At 36.1% G+C, this 14438-nt stretch overlaps 10 protein-coding genes across 18 annotated transcripts in view; 4 read left to right on the top strand and 6 right to left on the bottom strand.

Annotated features, from left to right (window-relative positions):
- Positions 1 to 2370, top strand: part of LOC105228851 (protein shifted) — a 30846-nt gene extending 28476 nt beyond the window's left edge. For all 9 annotated transcript variants that reach the window (XM_049461785.1, XM_049461778.1, XM_049461783.1 and 6 more), the window contains exons 6-8: positions 1497 to 1592; positions 1664 to 1867; positions 1940 to 2370. In XM_049461785.1, the coding sequence (XP_049317742.1) occupies positions 1497 to 1592; positions 1664 to 1867; positions 1940 to 1971 (332 nt within the window). In that variant the 3' untranslated portion in view covers positions 1972 to 2370. The remainder of the gene's footprint in view (positions 1 to 1496; positions 1593 to 1663; positions 1868 to 1939) is intronic.
- Positions 5 to 3437, bottom strand: LOC105228853 (5-demethoxyubiquinone hydroxylase, mitochondrial). The gene is made up of 4 exons (XM_011208839.4): positions 3307 to 3437; positions 529 to 919; positions 333 to 451; positions 5 to 269 (listed from the first exon to the last, which is right to left on the bottom strand). Exons 2-4 carry the CDS (start codon positions 908 to 910, stop codon positions 111 to 113), a joined length of 660 nt encoding a protein of 219 aa, XP_011207141.2. The 5' UTR covers positions 911 to 919; positions 3307 to 3437; the 3' UTR covers positions 5 to 110.
- Positions 2457 to 3444, bottom strand: LOC105228852 (RNA-binding motif protein, X-linked 2). The gene is made up of 2 exons (XM_011208838.4): positions 3307 to 3444; positions 2457 to 2984 (listed from the first exon to the last, which is right to left on the bottom strand). The coding sequence occupies exon 2, from the start codon at positions 2948 to 2950 to the stop codon at positions 2513 to 2515; it is 438 nt and encodes a 145-aa protein (XP_011207140.2). The 5' UTR covers positions 2951 to 2984; positions 3307 to 3444; the 3' UTR covers positions 2457 to 2512.
- A 142-nt stretch (positions 3445 to 3586) lies between these two features.
- On the top strand, positions 3587 to 4305 carry LOC105228849 (UPF0184 protein CG14818). The gene is made up of 2 exons (XM_011208835.4): positions 3587 to 3859; positions 3924 to 4305. The coding sequence occupies exons 1-2, from the start codon at positions 3745 to 3747 to the stop codon at positions 4157 to 4159; spliced, it is 351 nt and encodes a 116-aa protein (XP_011207137.1). The 5' UTR covers positions 3587 to 3744; the 3' UTR covers positions 4160 to 4305.
- Positions 4227 to 5878, bottom strand: LOC105228850 (WD repeat-containing protein 18). The gene is made up of 2 exons (XM_011208836.4): positions 4927 to 5878; positions 4227 to 4870 (listed from the first exon to the last, which is right to left on the bottom strand). The coding sequence occupies exons 1-2, from the start codon at positions 5677 to 5679 to the stop codon at positions 4307 to 4309; spliced, it is 1317 nt and encodes a 438-aa protein (XP_011207138.2). The 5' UTR covers positions 5680 to 5878; the 3' UTR covers positions 4227 to 4306.
- LOC105228847 (tRNA (guanine-N(7)-)-methyltransferase) lies at positions 5855 to 6841 on the top strand. Its single transcript, XM_011208833.4, has 3 exons — positions 5855 to 6037; positions 6111 to 6618; positions 6674 to 6841. The coding sequence occupies exons 1-3, from the start codon at positions 5943 to 5945 to the stop codon at positions 6776 to 6778; spliced, it is 708 nt and encodes a 235-aa protein (XP_011207135.1). The 5' UTR covers positions 5855 to 5942; the 3' UTR covers positions 6779 to 6841.
- On the bottom strand, positions 6676 to 8037 carry LOC105228848 (RNA 3'-terminal phosphate cyclase). The gene is made up of 2 exons (XM_011208834.4): positions 6843 to 8037; positions 6676 to 6783 (listed from the first exon to the last, which is right to left on the bottom strand). The coding sequence occupies exons 1-2, from the start codon at positions 7916 to 7918 to the stop codon at positions 6765 to 6767; spliced, it is 1095 nt and encodes a 364-aa protein (XP_011207136.2). The 5' UTR covers positions 7919 to 8037; the 3' UTR covers positions 6676 to 6764.
- A 125-nt stretch (positions 8038 to 8162) lies between these two features.
- Positions 8163 to 10220, bottom strand: LOC105228846 (cyclin-L1). Its single transcript, XM_011208830.3, has 4 exons — positions 9570 to 10220; positions 9113 to 9503; positions 8599 to 9044; positions 8163 to 8534 (listed from the first exon to the last, which is right to left on the bottom strand). Exons 1-4 carry the CDS (start codon positions 10100 to 10102, stop codon positions 8300 to 8302), a joined length of 1605 nt encoding a protein of 534 aa, XP_011207132.2. The 5' UTR covers positions 10103 to 10220; the 3' UTR covers positions 8163 to 8299.
- A 546-nt stretch (positions 10221 to 10766) lies between these two features.
- On the top strand, positions 10767 to 12111 carry LOC105228844 (delta(3,5)-Delta(2,4)-dienoyl-CoA isomerase, mitochondrial). The gene is made up of 4 exons (XM_011208828.4): positions 10767 to 10947; positions 11039 to 11216; positions 11277 to 11901; positions 11976 to 12111. Exons 1-4 carry the CDS (start codon positions 10905 to 10907, stop codon positions 12069 to 12071), a joined length of 942 nt encoding a protein of 313 aa, XP_011207130.2. The 5' UTR covers positions 10767 to 10904; the 3' UTR covers positions 12072 to 12111.
- Positions 12112 to 12148: 37 nt separating this feature from the next.
- LOC105228845 (transcriptional adapter 1) lies at positions 12149 to 13367 on the bottom strand. The gene is made up of 2 exons (XM_011208829.4): positions 12376 to 13367; positions 12149 to 12315 (listed from the first exon to the last, which is right to left on the bottom strand). Exons 1-2 carry the CDS (start codon positions 13215 to 13217, stop codon positions 12189 to 12191), a joined length of 969 nt encoding a protein of 322 aa, XP_011207131.1. The 5' UTR covers positions 13218 to 13367; the 3' UTR covers positions 12149 to 12188.
- Positions 13368 to 14438: the final 1071 nt, after the last annotated feature.

Here is a 14438-nt window from a genome sequence, read left to right as displayed (position 1 = left end):
GCGCTTATATTCATACGTAATAATAATTTTATTTAAAAACTGCTTTTAGACAATACAAATATTTACATATAAATATGTAGAAAACAAATACTACATTTTATTCTATTATTTTAAATACGTTTCGAAATAGCGATAGCTGTCTTACAGCCGATTTTAATAACTTCCGTAATTGCTTTATAAAAAGGTGCCTGTTCAGCGCCGCAGTCAATACCCGTATCATGGTGCTCTTGTTCCTCATCACGGAACTTTGTTATTGTATCCAAGAGTTCCTGAAAGTGCGTAGTAAAAATAGAATATACACAAATTTTTGTTGCCAAAATGCATTCAATCACCTTATCCGGTTTGGGGGACGCCATAATTTGTCGCAATTGTTCATTGTAATGCTCCACGATGACGGTTTCCACAGCAACGGTACATGCCATGGCAGCTTTCTCACCCAGCAATGCAGTACCTAAGGCAACGAAACTCTTTAAAATTATTTGTAATTGCAAATAGTAGCAATTCAGTTATTTTCTATGCACCGCTTACCCGCTCCCAACATGAACCCGGCTACATTCCATATCGGCACCATAACGGTGGGTCGCACTCTGTGCTCTTGTATGAGTTTTTCGAATTTTCTACGATGCTCTTTCTCCTGTTCCCACATGTGCGCAATAGTCTTACCCATCGGCCCATTGCCCAAAACCGCCATTTGTCCGGCATAAATACGATCGGCGCCCAATTCACCAGCATGATCAACACGTATGATCTCATCTGTTAGTTGAGTAGGCCGCTTTCGTAGGGTCGTGGTGGTTTCAGGCATTTGTTGGCTTCCATGCTCTGTCGCCACATTTTGTTTAGACTGTTGCAGTATCGGTCGGCATTGTATGAGGCGCCAACTGTTGTTTGATATATTCGAGAGGCGCAACATGCTTAAATACTGAGTGAATGAGAAAGGAAAAAAGAAATAAAAACAAAACCAAAAAAAAATAATGATTATCACGCAAACATTTTTAATTATAGTAAAATTCGTTGAATGTATGAAATGTCATATAGGAAACCGTTATTGGTGTAATAACGCGCCTAAAAGATACTATGCAAAGTGAAAGCAACGGAAAAGTAGAATTCAAACTTCTATGAGTGTGATTATTATTATTTTTATGTTTAAACCTTTTAAAAATAGTTGTTTATTAGCATTATCATTTCATTTCTGTTAGCAATTCCTAAACGGTTATATACATAAATACGGATCCGTTCCGGGTAAATGGACCCGACTGTCTGGCAAACAATTAAAATTATGATCTGTTCTGTATATTCTCTAACAGTTAAGGCTTAAAAATTTTCTAATTATGCATGTTAAGCATGAAGACTTCAATTATACGTTTTTTTTTTATATTACGGCATCAACCTTGATTTTTTATATCTGCCAACTACATATTAGTTATTAAAGTTTAATTTTTGCAAATATGTGTGTAATTCAGCCGCATTCATTATTACCAAACCGTTGTTATATTTAGGCATCTGCTCTGAAAAATGCTTGAATGGTGGCAAATGCATACAAAAGGATAAATGCCAATGTTCAAAAGGTTACTATGGGTTGCACTGCGAATTTTGTAAGTATACACACACAAACTTTCTATTACTTTTAATTATATGTGTATGTGTTATTTTTCAAATTGTCTAGCCAAATGTGTGATTCCTTGTAAAAATGGCGGTCGCTGCATAGGCCCCAATATTTGTCGCTGTCCAAGCGGTTTGCTGGGCAACCATTGCGAAATCGAGCGCATACAACGCTCAACTTGTAGGCGTCCTTGCAAGCACGGTGTCTGTACGGCGAAGAAAACATGTAAATGTGATCGTGGCTTTTACGGTAGACATTGTAATGCAAGTATGTGGCGTGATTTTCAATGGTAATTACAATTACAACAAATCATACTAAGTCTGTTCTTTCTTTTTACAGGAATTAAAAAACACCGTAAAATCCATAGATAGGCATATTTTATATTTTGGACAGATCTCTCCGCTTTACACTTAACTACTTCGGTTTTAATGGAAATAATAGATTTGTAAAAAAGTTCGCTGTTTATTTTTAATACGACTATCGCTAACCAACTTACATATATACTTACATACATAAATATAAAATTTTTCTCCAAATATTTTGTGTAAAAAGTATAATTAATACTACTATATTATTCGTCTGCCCAGTAATGGCACGTTAGAATCATTTATTTCTAGAAACGTTGTGATAAACCATTTTTTTGTTTAATTAATGTAACAAAATTTTACTTCAAGGAAGTCTGAAAATGTCTAATTTATAATTGGAAGTAAGCATTTTTATAAAATAAAATAAAACATGAATTTAAATTAAAAAAAATTATAAACTTTCAATTAAGATTTGATTATTTTTTTGCCATTTGGACAGTAAATCTATAAAAAAAAAGGAGGTAAGTAAATTAGCAATGTGCAACCCTAAAACTTATAAAAATATTCATTATAAATAACTAAATTTGCTTAACTGTTACATTTATTATTATGGTCGTTCTTTTTTCTGCACCACTGCTTTTGGTGCGCAACCCTCTATATACAATCTAAGTGTCTCCTCGTCCATTTTCTCATTCTCCTTTGGTGGTTTATAATCGGCGACGTGATCCACGCGTATTGTACGCCCAAGTAGTTTAATACCATTTAAATTATCAACTGCCAAGATAGTGGAACGTTGGTCTTCGTAACAGATGAAGCAAAAACCTTTTGACTTTCCACTACTTTTATCCCTTATCAAGTTAATATTAACAATTTCGCCATACTGTGAAAAAACACAGATTATATCGCCTTCTGTTAAGGTGTAAGGTAAACCACCAACAAATATCCATGCTGAATCCTTATACATATCGTGCCATGATTTCTTGCCACCTTTTAAGTCAGTTGCACTGAGCTTAAGAACATTCTTCACATTTGTCATAGCATTCATGTTGAGAATTATAATATCAAATGTAGGTATATTCCTGCAGAGAGTGGTTGTAGAAATACTTAGTTTAAAGCAGATATTATATTTTCGTTTTTACAATTTATTAGACAATGTCGTTGGCATATAAAATGTTGATCAGTAGGCTTATATTAAATTCACTTCTCTTACTAAGTGCTAGTGCAAAAGATAGCCTAAGGAATCCTAGTTGGAAACCCACTCAAGAGTCAAGTAGATTCAACTATGTTATGAACAATGCGCAGTATAGAACTGCTTTAATGCACTATGTAAGTACATATCAAAAACGCTAAGGTTCGAGGGATTTCCAAAAAATAAGTATTGCGTCTATTATTCTTACGTACCTGATATTTCTCTTAATTTATTTCTTTAAATAAAATGCCGACAAAATAAAATTATGCACTAAATTCACACAACAGCTGTTTGTAAATAAACGTTGCACAAGGTTGCACAAATAACCGCAAAGCGATGCCAGATACGAGGAATAAGTGCACAATCGCGGGGCACTGTATTTTTTTAAGTCACATACGTACTGAAATTCTTATTCTACTTCTAAACGACAAGAAAAATTAATATAATATTTTTATTCAGATAAAAACATCAAAAAAATATAATGAGCACCAAATTACAACTTTTAAATCAATATTACTCCGGAATTAATTATTAAGCCTTTGCTTGAATGTACCCACCGAAGTGACATATTCAATGGTGAAAAAGGAAAAAAATAAACGTCAACAAAGCTGACTGGTGCAAAACAAAGTAGACAAATTTTTTGAAAAGGAATGGAAAAGTCAGCTGACCAAAGCAGCAACAAAGCATACGAAATGACTCCTAAAAACATTGACGATCCCGTGGACGCCAACTCCGCTTCAAAAGCAGACGAATCTGATCTGCAAGGTAAGAGCGGAAATTTATCAAGTGAAATGTAAATAAACGTTTTTTCTTAATATTCACTTTCCAGAGGTTGAGGATGTGAACGAGAGCCTCGACGAACTAACTCGTGCACTTGATTTTTTTGAACAGCGCACCGACGATATTATTGCACAGTTAAGAGTGCTGCTGGACTCCAATCGTGAAATACGTCAACAAATAGCACAGGACAAGGAAAAAGAAACAATTGCGGCTTTGGCAGCTACAAATATCAGTAGCAAAACAGAAAACGACGATGCTGATGAAAATACCAATGTTGGTGATTAAGATGCGCTAAATGGGCACATCGCAATGGGAGGTGCACACAAAAGTATTAGAGGCCGTGAAATTGTCGTTTACATTTGCTTGCTTTTGTTTTATATATCTTAAATTTATTCGTGTTGACAACAATTATAAGAGTAGTACAAACTAAAGTTATTTTTTTGTTTCCAATAATTGTTTCGCGGAGACTTCGAATAATTGTTTGTTAACAAGTTTTAAATGTTGTACTTCAGCCCTTAATCGCTCAATCTCTTTCGCCGCTTCTTCATCTGTCGCTGTGGCAGTAGGGGTTTTATTGGTTGTTGCTGTGGACGTGGACGGCTCTTCTAGATATTCGGTAGGATATTCTAGTGTATCCCAATATTCATAATTGGTATCAGCATTTTCTTCAGTGATTAAAACCTCTATGCACTCTTCTTCATCAGCCTCAGGAGGATCTAGCATGCGCCGCAGATTGCCACTAAATTTCTTCGGTGGTTTATTTTCTGGTTTAAATATATCTGGGTTAGAAAGACGAAGCTTTACATTTGTTACAGGTCCTTTATGCTGCATACGCTTTATCAACTGTTTACTTGTAACGTCCCAAATGCATACTTGTTCGTCTTGACCACCAGACACCAGAGTTTTACCATCAAATGATAAAGCCAAACAAGTAACTGCGGTGCCCTCTTTATGTCCTTTAAAAAGATTAGAGTGCTCTTTTTCAACATGTAATTCCTATTGGAAAATAAATTGATAAATATTGTACTATTCAGTTAAAAATTTTGTCTTACCTTGTTTCCGGCCGCAGCGTCAGTATTAAATTGGTAAATATTACCGTCCCCTGTGCCAACGTATACAGCGGTTTCCATAGTATTTGTTGTAACGCTGTGTAATGATTCTGCAAATACCACATTTAAAAGCAAAGCCCCAATTAACAAATCATAAATTTTGCAGGTGCGATCCAGTGACACGGTTATCATATGCGCTCGTATACCACCAAAACCTATATGAACATCTGTTACTGGCAGTCCGTGATCGGTGAAGGTGTACACTGGTGTTTGATTGTCATCGTCCCGCGCACACACAGTTGTCAGATTCCATAACATTACACTTCCATCTTGACCAGCTGAAGCAAAATGTGAATCTTCATCGAAACGAATGCAGTTAATGGGCTGGAAATGTTTTGAAATTGTGTTTAGCATTTTGCCAGACCGTAAATGCCAAATATAAATATTCTCTTGTATTGCAGCAACAAGATAAAGCTTATCGGGTGAAAGTGCCATGGAATTAGCGCGACCAGGTAGCACGAAACGCACAGAAGTAATCTGTTGTTGTGAGTTAATTGGCCAAACATGGAGAAGAGGTTTAGTACTATTAGCTGCTAAGATATAATGGCGATCCAGTAAGGATATAGCGCGTGGTTGTATCACACCACCTGCTTTGTACACCATCAAGTTAGTCCCCGTTTTGTAGTCCCATGCTGTAATAGACGCTTGTGATTCGTTTGAGTCACTGGTGAAAAGCACTTCTACAAGTTCTGCCATTTAAAATGCAATAAAACTTCATAAACTTCGTAACTTTGTTATTCTTAAATTTTAAGATTCTTTTCAATTTTAAAAGTTAAATAGAGAACAGCTCTCCTTTACTCCACACGTGTTTTTGTTTACATTACGGCAATAAGAAATGTCAAAAAGTGACATAAAACACGGTCGCCGTTGAAACGTGCATATCTTTTTGTTTGTGAAGTGCTTCTTGCAGGACGGCTATTTGGTTTATGATTTGCAAAAAGTATTAAAACAAACGAAAAATGGTTCAGGAAACAGGCAGTATATCACTGCCACAAAAGCGATATTACCGTCAAAGGGCGCACTCAAATCCAATTGCTGATCATTGCTTCGACTAGTAAGTACACTGTACAGAAATATATTTAATTAAATAATTATTATATTTAATCACCTTCATTATATTATCGTAGCCCGGCTCACCCGGATGATGTCGATTGGCAGGAGATGTATCCAAATATAACATCTGACCAATGTGTCGAATTCGCTGATATTGGGTGCGGATATGGCGGCTTTCTTGTTACTCTTGGTGAAATGTTTCCCGACCGCTTTGCAATCGGGCTCGAAATTCGTGTGAAGGTGTCAGATTATGTCATGGATCGTATAAAAGCGCTACGCACTTTGCATCCAGGAAAATATAACAATATTGCTTGCTTACGCACAAATGCCATGAAGTATCTACCAAATTATTTCCGCAAGGCACAATTAGACAAAATGTTTTTCCTTTACCCTGACCCACATTTTAAGCGCGCCAAGCATAAGTGGCGTATAATAAATCAAGCTCTTCTCTCGGAATACGCATATGTATTACGAAAAGGTGGACTTGTTTATACAATGACTGATGTAGAAGATCTTCATAAATGGATAGTACTTCATATGGAGCAACATCCTCTATACGAGAGATTACCAAGTGATGAAGAGGTGAGATTAAATTTGATACTTTTTGCAAATGGAGAGACGTATAAATAATTTTTAGAAAGCCGATCCAATTACACCGAAACTTTATCAGAGCAGCGAAGAGGGCGCAAAGGTTGTACGAAACAAGGGTGACCATTTCTTGGCAATATTCAGACGAATTTAGTATAGCTAAACATAAGTTAAGTCTCGTTTATATAATTTAATACAAATAAATAAATTAGATTTACATTTGTTTGTTTTCAAATCCAATGCCATGGCAAGATAATATAACTCGATTATTTGATTCGATTTCCTCAACGTCAAACTTAACTCCAGTCATTAGATTGGCCACATGCATGGCCGTACGTGTGTGTTGGGTGAGAGGTGTTGTGAGTATTCTTGATATCCCGTGAGCAAGAGCCATAAATATTATTATTTGGTCCTGCACATGACTGTCTACACAAATTTCGCTCTTCAAATATTTTGTTAATTCATCAGCTGCACTTTTACCCAAAACACGACCATCAACTTGCCGTTCCCCCAACGCTGACGATCCAACGGTACATCCCTCTGTAGTAACCGCTTTCAAAATTACGCCAGATCCATTATCACGTGCAACTTCTAAGCTTTCTTTGTATGCTTCCAATTGTGGTGGATTTCGACATATTTGTTGCAACTCTCGTTCCGCAGCCTGTTTCATATCTTCCGCTATACGTAATGGCAACTTGCCTGCCACGAAACACCAACCAGACACTTCACTTACAACACCGAAATTAACTAAGTTCACTGCTTTTATGCTGCGTACAGCTGGAACTAGAACTTTACAATGTCCTCCTCCACGGGGATAATAGCCACGTTTGAATAAATCAAAATCAAAGGATATTCCAAATAATTCCAAATTTGGACGTAAGACTTCTGTCATACTATCCACCTGTGGTGCCATACCCACATTTGTTCCTCCTATTAAATCCAATTCTGACTTGCTGTTTCCAAATATCAATACAGGCAGAGCCGCTTGCAGTACTAATGCAACACTCGCAGCGGTTCGTGTATCCACAGTATATCGCCCAGAGGTAATGTCACCTGGATAAAACTCCACTTCAGTCGATTTGATATGATTACCCTTAACGCGTGCTCCGGTTATGTTTTGCAAAAGATTTAAACCGAATAAATGCTGATTGGAAAGCCCTGGATTAGGACGATTGGCACGTATGTTTGTAACTTTGATAGGCCGGCGAAGAATGCAACTCAGACTTAGTGCATTTCGCAGTATCTGCCCACCACCTTCCAGGTAACTACCATCAATGACAAGAGCTTCTGACATTACTTCGTTGCTTTGATTACTTTAAGTTTAAGCTAAATTTGTTTCGTTTTGCTAAAAAAAGGTATTTCAGTAGAATACTAACTAGGACGTGTGATATTTACAAATATGTTGATATATTATTCTTTGACAATTGACCATCGGAGTTGCCATGATTATTAATTTTTCGACGTTTTGTTTTTTATAAATCATATACCCTTTAAGAGAACAAATAAAGCTTCGAAAACCCAGTAACAAACAAGTTGCATCGCATTTTCAAAATTAGGTATTTCCTTTATTATTGATATCTGATTAAATATATTAAGTTCGCCACTATTTTTTATATAATTAATTGTTTTGACATGTACGCGAACAAAACCGAAATATACATATATGGGATCATTTTTACCTCTTACGATCGCGGGAGCGCTCATGATCGCTCGAACGATGCTTCTGACCACCGCGATGTGATGATCCTCGGTTCGAATATCCGTGGTGATGTTTACTCGAGTAACCATGATGATGCTTGCTGGACTCCTTATACTCCTGATACTTGTCACGTTCACGATATTTATCACTGGTGCTCATACGCTCCTTATTGGAATAATAATCATTACGATCATGTTCTCTGGATGATTTCCTGTAACATGCAGCAAAGCTTGGTATAATAAAAGTAAGTAATATCAGATTTTTTTAAATGTTACCTTTTGCGATGTTTTCCGTGTGGTGAGCTCGATGGGGATCGTGAATAATGTCTGGACTTCTTCTTATTTTTATTTGATGGTGGCGAGCGTGAGCGACTACGAGAACGATGCGATTTCTTGTTTCGGCTTTTATAGTCGCCAATATCATTAGAAGCAGATCGCGAGCGACTGCGTGAACGTGATGTGAATTTGGGTGAACGTGAACCTCGAGAACGAGATCGTGTTCGAGAACGCGAACGTGAATCCTTATCAGGTGATTTATTTTCTGTTGGCAATGGCAATGGAATTGCCCGTTGTATGAATCCACCCCAAGCATTATGTGAGCCGTTATTGCGATCTACTGTGGTAACTGCTGGCGGTGTATTTTGCTCCTTGTTTTTATTACGAGATTCCATATATCGTTTCTTCAATTCCTCAACGGCAGCGTCTAGTTTTTCAACATTTGGCTGTAAAGATATGGATTTGAAACTCATTTACATAAACATATTGTTTTTTTTTTTTTATTAACTCTCACCTTAGCTCGCATATATAATTCCATTATACGGTAACAAATATCAACGATATGATCTTCGCTTACTCGAAATATTCCGAACCATGGTGGATTATTTGGCAAAGGGATTACGAGTTTTCGTGCACTCAAGTATATGCAAGCACAAGCAATAGTTTCTGGTTGATAGCGCATAAATACATCTGTGCGCAATGAGTCGTTCATGAAATTCCATGACATTTGCATAAGTTTCTCATGTTTTTCATACTTCATGACTTGCAAATACATGACAATAAGTTTATGTGGATGTTTCACATGCACACAAAAACCCAATTCCTTTAGAACTCGTCGTTCTGCTTTTATAACTTGTGTTTTCAGATTTGTATAGGTCTGGTCTAAAATCATTGGTGCTATGTCTCTGGGAATAAAAATATATGTATATATAACTTATTATGAAATATTAGACTGACTTATATTTACTTACTTTTGAGCACGCACTTGTTTAATATGATGGAACACATTAATAACGTCTCGTATACGGCGTGGGGCTTCTTCAATTTTTGACGCCAAGCAGACGCAGCTCATTGCAACAGTTTCCATGTTGTAGCGCACAAAACTTTTCGAATAAAAAAAACGTTGAAAAATAACCTGTCCTGTTGCCATTGCGACTTGAGGCAATTTAAGTAATATTCCTGCCGTTTGTATTAACTCGCAGCCCAGTATACGCAAGTCTTTCTCCGTCTCTGGATCTAAGCCATCGACATGCGATGGAGTTGCATTGAGCTTTGCTTCCGGTATAAGACTGTTTTCCAACGTAAGTACTATTTTATTAAAGAGCCGTGGGTATGCTGGTTTTGCAGTCAATTCGGATTCAGCACCACTTGCGCTTGGGCCAGCAGCATTCGCAGATCCACCAGATATAGTGGCTGTTGTGTTAGCCACATTGGATGTGCCTGCAGAACTTGTCATCTTGACTATGCCTGCTTTAGTTTGATGATACACTTCGACAACTACCATTTGAACAAGTTTTTAACATTTGTGCCAAAATAATAAATTAAAAATAATTAAAGAAAACACAAGTTAGACGACAGTCACGCCAAAAAATCGTACGAAAAAAGTTTCACTGCTATTTGATGACATTTCTTAGAGGGTGGTACAAAGTTTTCAAAACATAAAAATAGTTTACTTACTACATTAAGTAGTGTAAATATTATAAAATTGTGGTTTAAAAATTATTGTAAATTGCAAGTCGTTTCCAATTTATCAAAAATTTTCCTATTAGTACAAATTAAAAATGGTGTTTATTATTTTAACTCTTCCAGACGTTCTTAAATTTTTCGTAAATTGGCAACGCGATGAACAGTGCTGGTATTTCTACAAACAAATTTCTGCTGCTCAAAAAATTGCTGTCCAGCAAGAGTTGTTTAATTTTAAAATTAATCGTTCAACAAAAAAAATTATTAAGCTTTAAATATGCTTCTTTCGAAAATTCAACGATAATAATAAAATTTCAAAAATTATATATGTATTTTAAATTTCAATTAATTAAAAAATCATTTATTACATATTCAGTTTGACGAATATACGTTATAGTTGTATTATATGTACAAATGTTTATATATATTAAACATTTATTTAAACGGATCCACTAAAGCTTAATGTTCATAACCGGCTGATACATAATCGGGGTTTCACTGTACTTCACCTAAGTGATAGATTTCTCTCAATAACATAAAATACATCTCACTTTGATTTGCTATTTTGATTTAATTATTTGCTAAATTAATTAAATTTCCGTTAATTTAATTTCAGTAAAGGCATGGCATTAAGAGCATTTGGAAATAAATATTTTTCGTCTTTTGGTAGGTATATCCAGATACAAGGTTCAAAGTCCAAACAATAGGATCAGTTTTTGTGTCGTTTTTATTTACAAATATATTTGTATGTATATAGCTTTAAGGGCTGCTGTTACCTCAAAAGTAGAGCGCAACATGAGTAGTAGCATTTTGCATAAACATGATGGAAATTTGAAATATCATACACTAAACATCACTACACCAAAACAATTTGTTTACCATGTCGAGCTTAATCGACCAAAACAATTAAATGCTTTCAACAAGGACCTGTTTGTGTAAGTACATATGTAAGTAAAGACTGGTTGTGATTTTATTTAATTTATTTATGCTTTTAGTGAAATTAAGAAGTGTTTTGAGAGCCTTAGCACTAACCCTGACTGTCGCGTGGTTGTTCTATCAGGCTTAGGAAAACACTTTAGTGCAGGACTTGATTTAGTCGATGCTATGAAGTTGAGTCAAGAATTAGGTGCGGTTGATGATGTTGCACGAAAAGCAGCTTTGCTAGAACACACAATTAAACTATATCAAGATTCCATATCTTCCTTGGAAATATGCGCGAAGCCTGTTATAACAGCTATACATTCTGGATGCATTGGCGCGGGAGTTAACCTTATAACTGCTGCAGATATACGTTATTGTAGTGAAGATGCATTTTTCAGCATTAAAGAAGTTGACATTGGTTTGGCCGCAGATATAGGTGCATTGCAACGACTACCGAAAGTCGTGGGAAATGAATCATTAGCGCGGGAACTTGCCTATACTGGTAGACGTTTTGGTGCTACCGAGGCGCATAACTTCGGTTTGGTTAGCAAAGTTTACCCATCCAAGGAAGCTTGTGTTGAGGGTGCATTGGAATTGGCAGCAATCATCGCTGAGAAAAGCCCAGTTGCAGTGCAGGCCACAAAAGCGAATATAATTTATTCAAAACCTAGACCAAATCAGGATGGTTTAGATCATATTGTAAGCAAGACACAAATTTCATATACAAACAAAGTTATGATAATGGATTTCCGAAAATTTTAATTCTCTTTCAGCGACAAACGAATAAGTTAAACTTGCAATCCGAAGATTTCGCAAATGCCGCTGTAGCAGCATTAACCAAGGAACAACCAACATTTTCAAAATTGTAAAAGGCAAGGTGATTAGTTTTTAAGGATAAAGTTTTTTTTTTTAACTAAAATTTAACGTAAATGATTAAAAGAAAAAATTGTTATATACTACAATATATATGTATATTATTTGCATAATTAGTGTAACATTTGCGTAAGTCGCTCCATATTAATAGAATATACGGAATGCGATGCAATAAGATTGTGATCGTTGAAAGCACGCTGCGCATCCTTCAATGTTATGATTTCACGTCTTTGTGGCTCACTAAAAGTAATATTAAAATAGTAACTAAATTGTCCAAATTTTTTTTACATATGTGCTTACATTTCTTCACAAGCGGATAAGAAAACTCCATCTTCATTTGAACGACGCATAAAATTCGGTGAAGTAATTTCTTTATCAAGTTCTAATGGTCCATCATCAATTTTTTGTCGCGTAACTGTATTCCGCAGAGAAGGGTCTTTTAATGGGGCACCAACATCATAGTAAAACGAACCATCGCCTGTTACTTTATAATGTTTACGATTCATTATAATCGCCGATATGAGATTTTTTAAGAGCACCTGCACCGCCATTGCCACATACTCGGCCACATTGTCTTCGACATTAGTTAAACCCACTTCCCAAGCACCAATAAGAAAGCGACCCAGCACAAAGCCCGCATCTGGCAAAAACAGCTCCTGTACACAATAACGTTGTGTGGGCAATATTTGTACATTAGCATCGGTTCCGGCGGTGGGTTTAATACATTCCAAATTGTCTTCTACTATGAAGTCAAGAAAATCGTATGGTTCGAAAGTAACACGATCACTGACCGCTCTTGAGCTTCTTTTGCGTTTGCGGCTTCGACTGCTGCTACTACCACCACTAGCGGTGCCAGTTGTACTGCCCGCAGGACCACTATTGTTGTGCGATGCGAAAAGTAATGGTGACTTTTCTGGAGTTTGAAATGCGTCGATTTTATTTAATATAGCAATTAGAAATTGATTGTGTAAATGCATTTTATCGGGCGTAAGAAATTTTCTTGATTCACTGTCAAATTCTTCTTTGGACCATTTATAACGAAACCACAACTTCATGTTTGCTAAATATTTATGTGCGTTTTCACCCAAAGCGCCAAATAACGCTGTTTTCGCCGCAACGACTTTATCGCTTAAATCACTCATTGCACTTCTTTAAATTTGAATGGTGCTAAATAATGTAATTTTTTAATGTTTTTTAAAATATATGATGGCGCCTATTTATCAACTATTATCATTGCACACCTTGTTTATTATTAATCAGTTTTCGTTGTTATATGATTGCAGTTGTTGGAAAAGGATTTGTTTAAAATTGATCAGCTGATTATAGCAGAGCTGCCAGATTACGCAAAGTTAATTCGTGTATTCACAATGTAAATATATTTATTCCATTGTGAGTGGCTCTTTAAACCGATGACACTATTTTAATGTGAATATTTTGCAAAAACAAAAACAAAACAAACTCGAGAAGGCGGTAACATGTCACCTAGCAACATATTTTTGTTTAAAAATCTAGTAATTTCTGATTATTTATTCCAAAGAAATATTTGACAAATATTTATTAACACAAGATGTCTTTAAACATGGAGGAAATGTGCGAGAATCTCCAGTCGGGTGAGCGCCGAACCAAGCTTTCAGCTTTGATTCTCCTACAAGATCAATGTGAAAAGGAATCTTATGCACAATTGCATGATATATTCGATGAGATCTACTTACATTTGCTAAAATGTTATTCCGATCGTTTCGAAAGTGTGCGCGAAAAAGCAGTACAAACGGTAACCGAATTTGTAAACAAATTGCCTCCAAATGACTTTCATTTAATGAATATTGTATCAACCTTGGTGGAGCGTATGGGACAACAGGAGACCTTAGAGTCAAGTGAGGAAATTCGTTTGCTATACATTCAACAATTGTTAACGCTCATACAAAAGTATACGGTCACGGGAAATAAGCGATCACTCCAGGAATGTTATACTGAAATCATTTCCGTTTTGACGAAAGCCCTGCGGGACGCTTATCCTGCTGTGCAAAGAGAGTCATGTGCCTGTGTGGTAGCGTTGATGAACACAGCCGACACTATCGCAATACAACCATTTATTGAAAAATTAACCAAACCACTTTATGGCATGTTAAATCATAAACATTCTTTAGCCCGTATATCAGCTGTAGAAGCGATTGGCCGTTTGGCATTACATGTAGATCCGAAAAATGACACTTTATCTCAAATGATTATGGAAGTGTCACCGTTGTTGATGGATTCAATGCCACTAGTTCGTCGCGAATGTGGTCAACTCGGCATATTGTTAGCTTTGGAATTAAGAGACCGTTATTCTTTTTTCGACCGCATAATACCTTTTATATTATGTT

This window comes from Bactrocera dorsalis, unplaced genomic scaffold (assembly GCF_023373825.1).
Source record: "Bactrocera dorsalis isolate Fly_Bdor unplaced genomic scaffold, ASM2337382v1 BdCtg115, whole genome shotgun sequence".
Classification (NCBI taxonomy): domain Eukaryota; kingdom Metazoa; phylum Arthropoda; class Insecta; order Diptera; family Tephritidae; genus Bactrocera; species Bactrocera dorsalis.
This window is presented reverse-complemented; position numbering and strand designations above follow the sequence as displayed.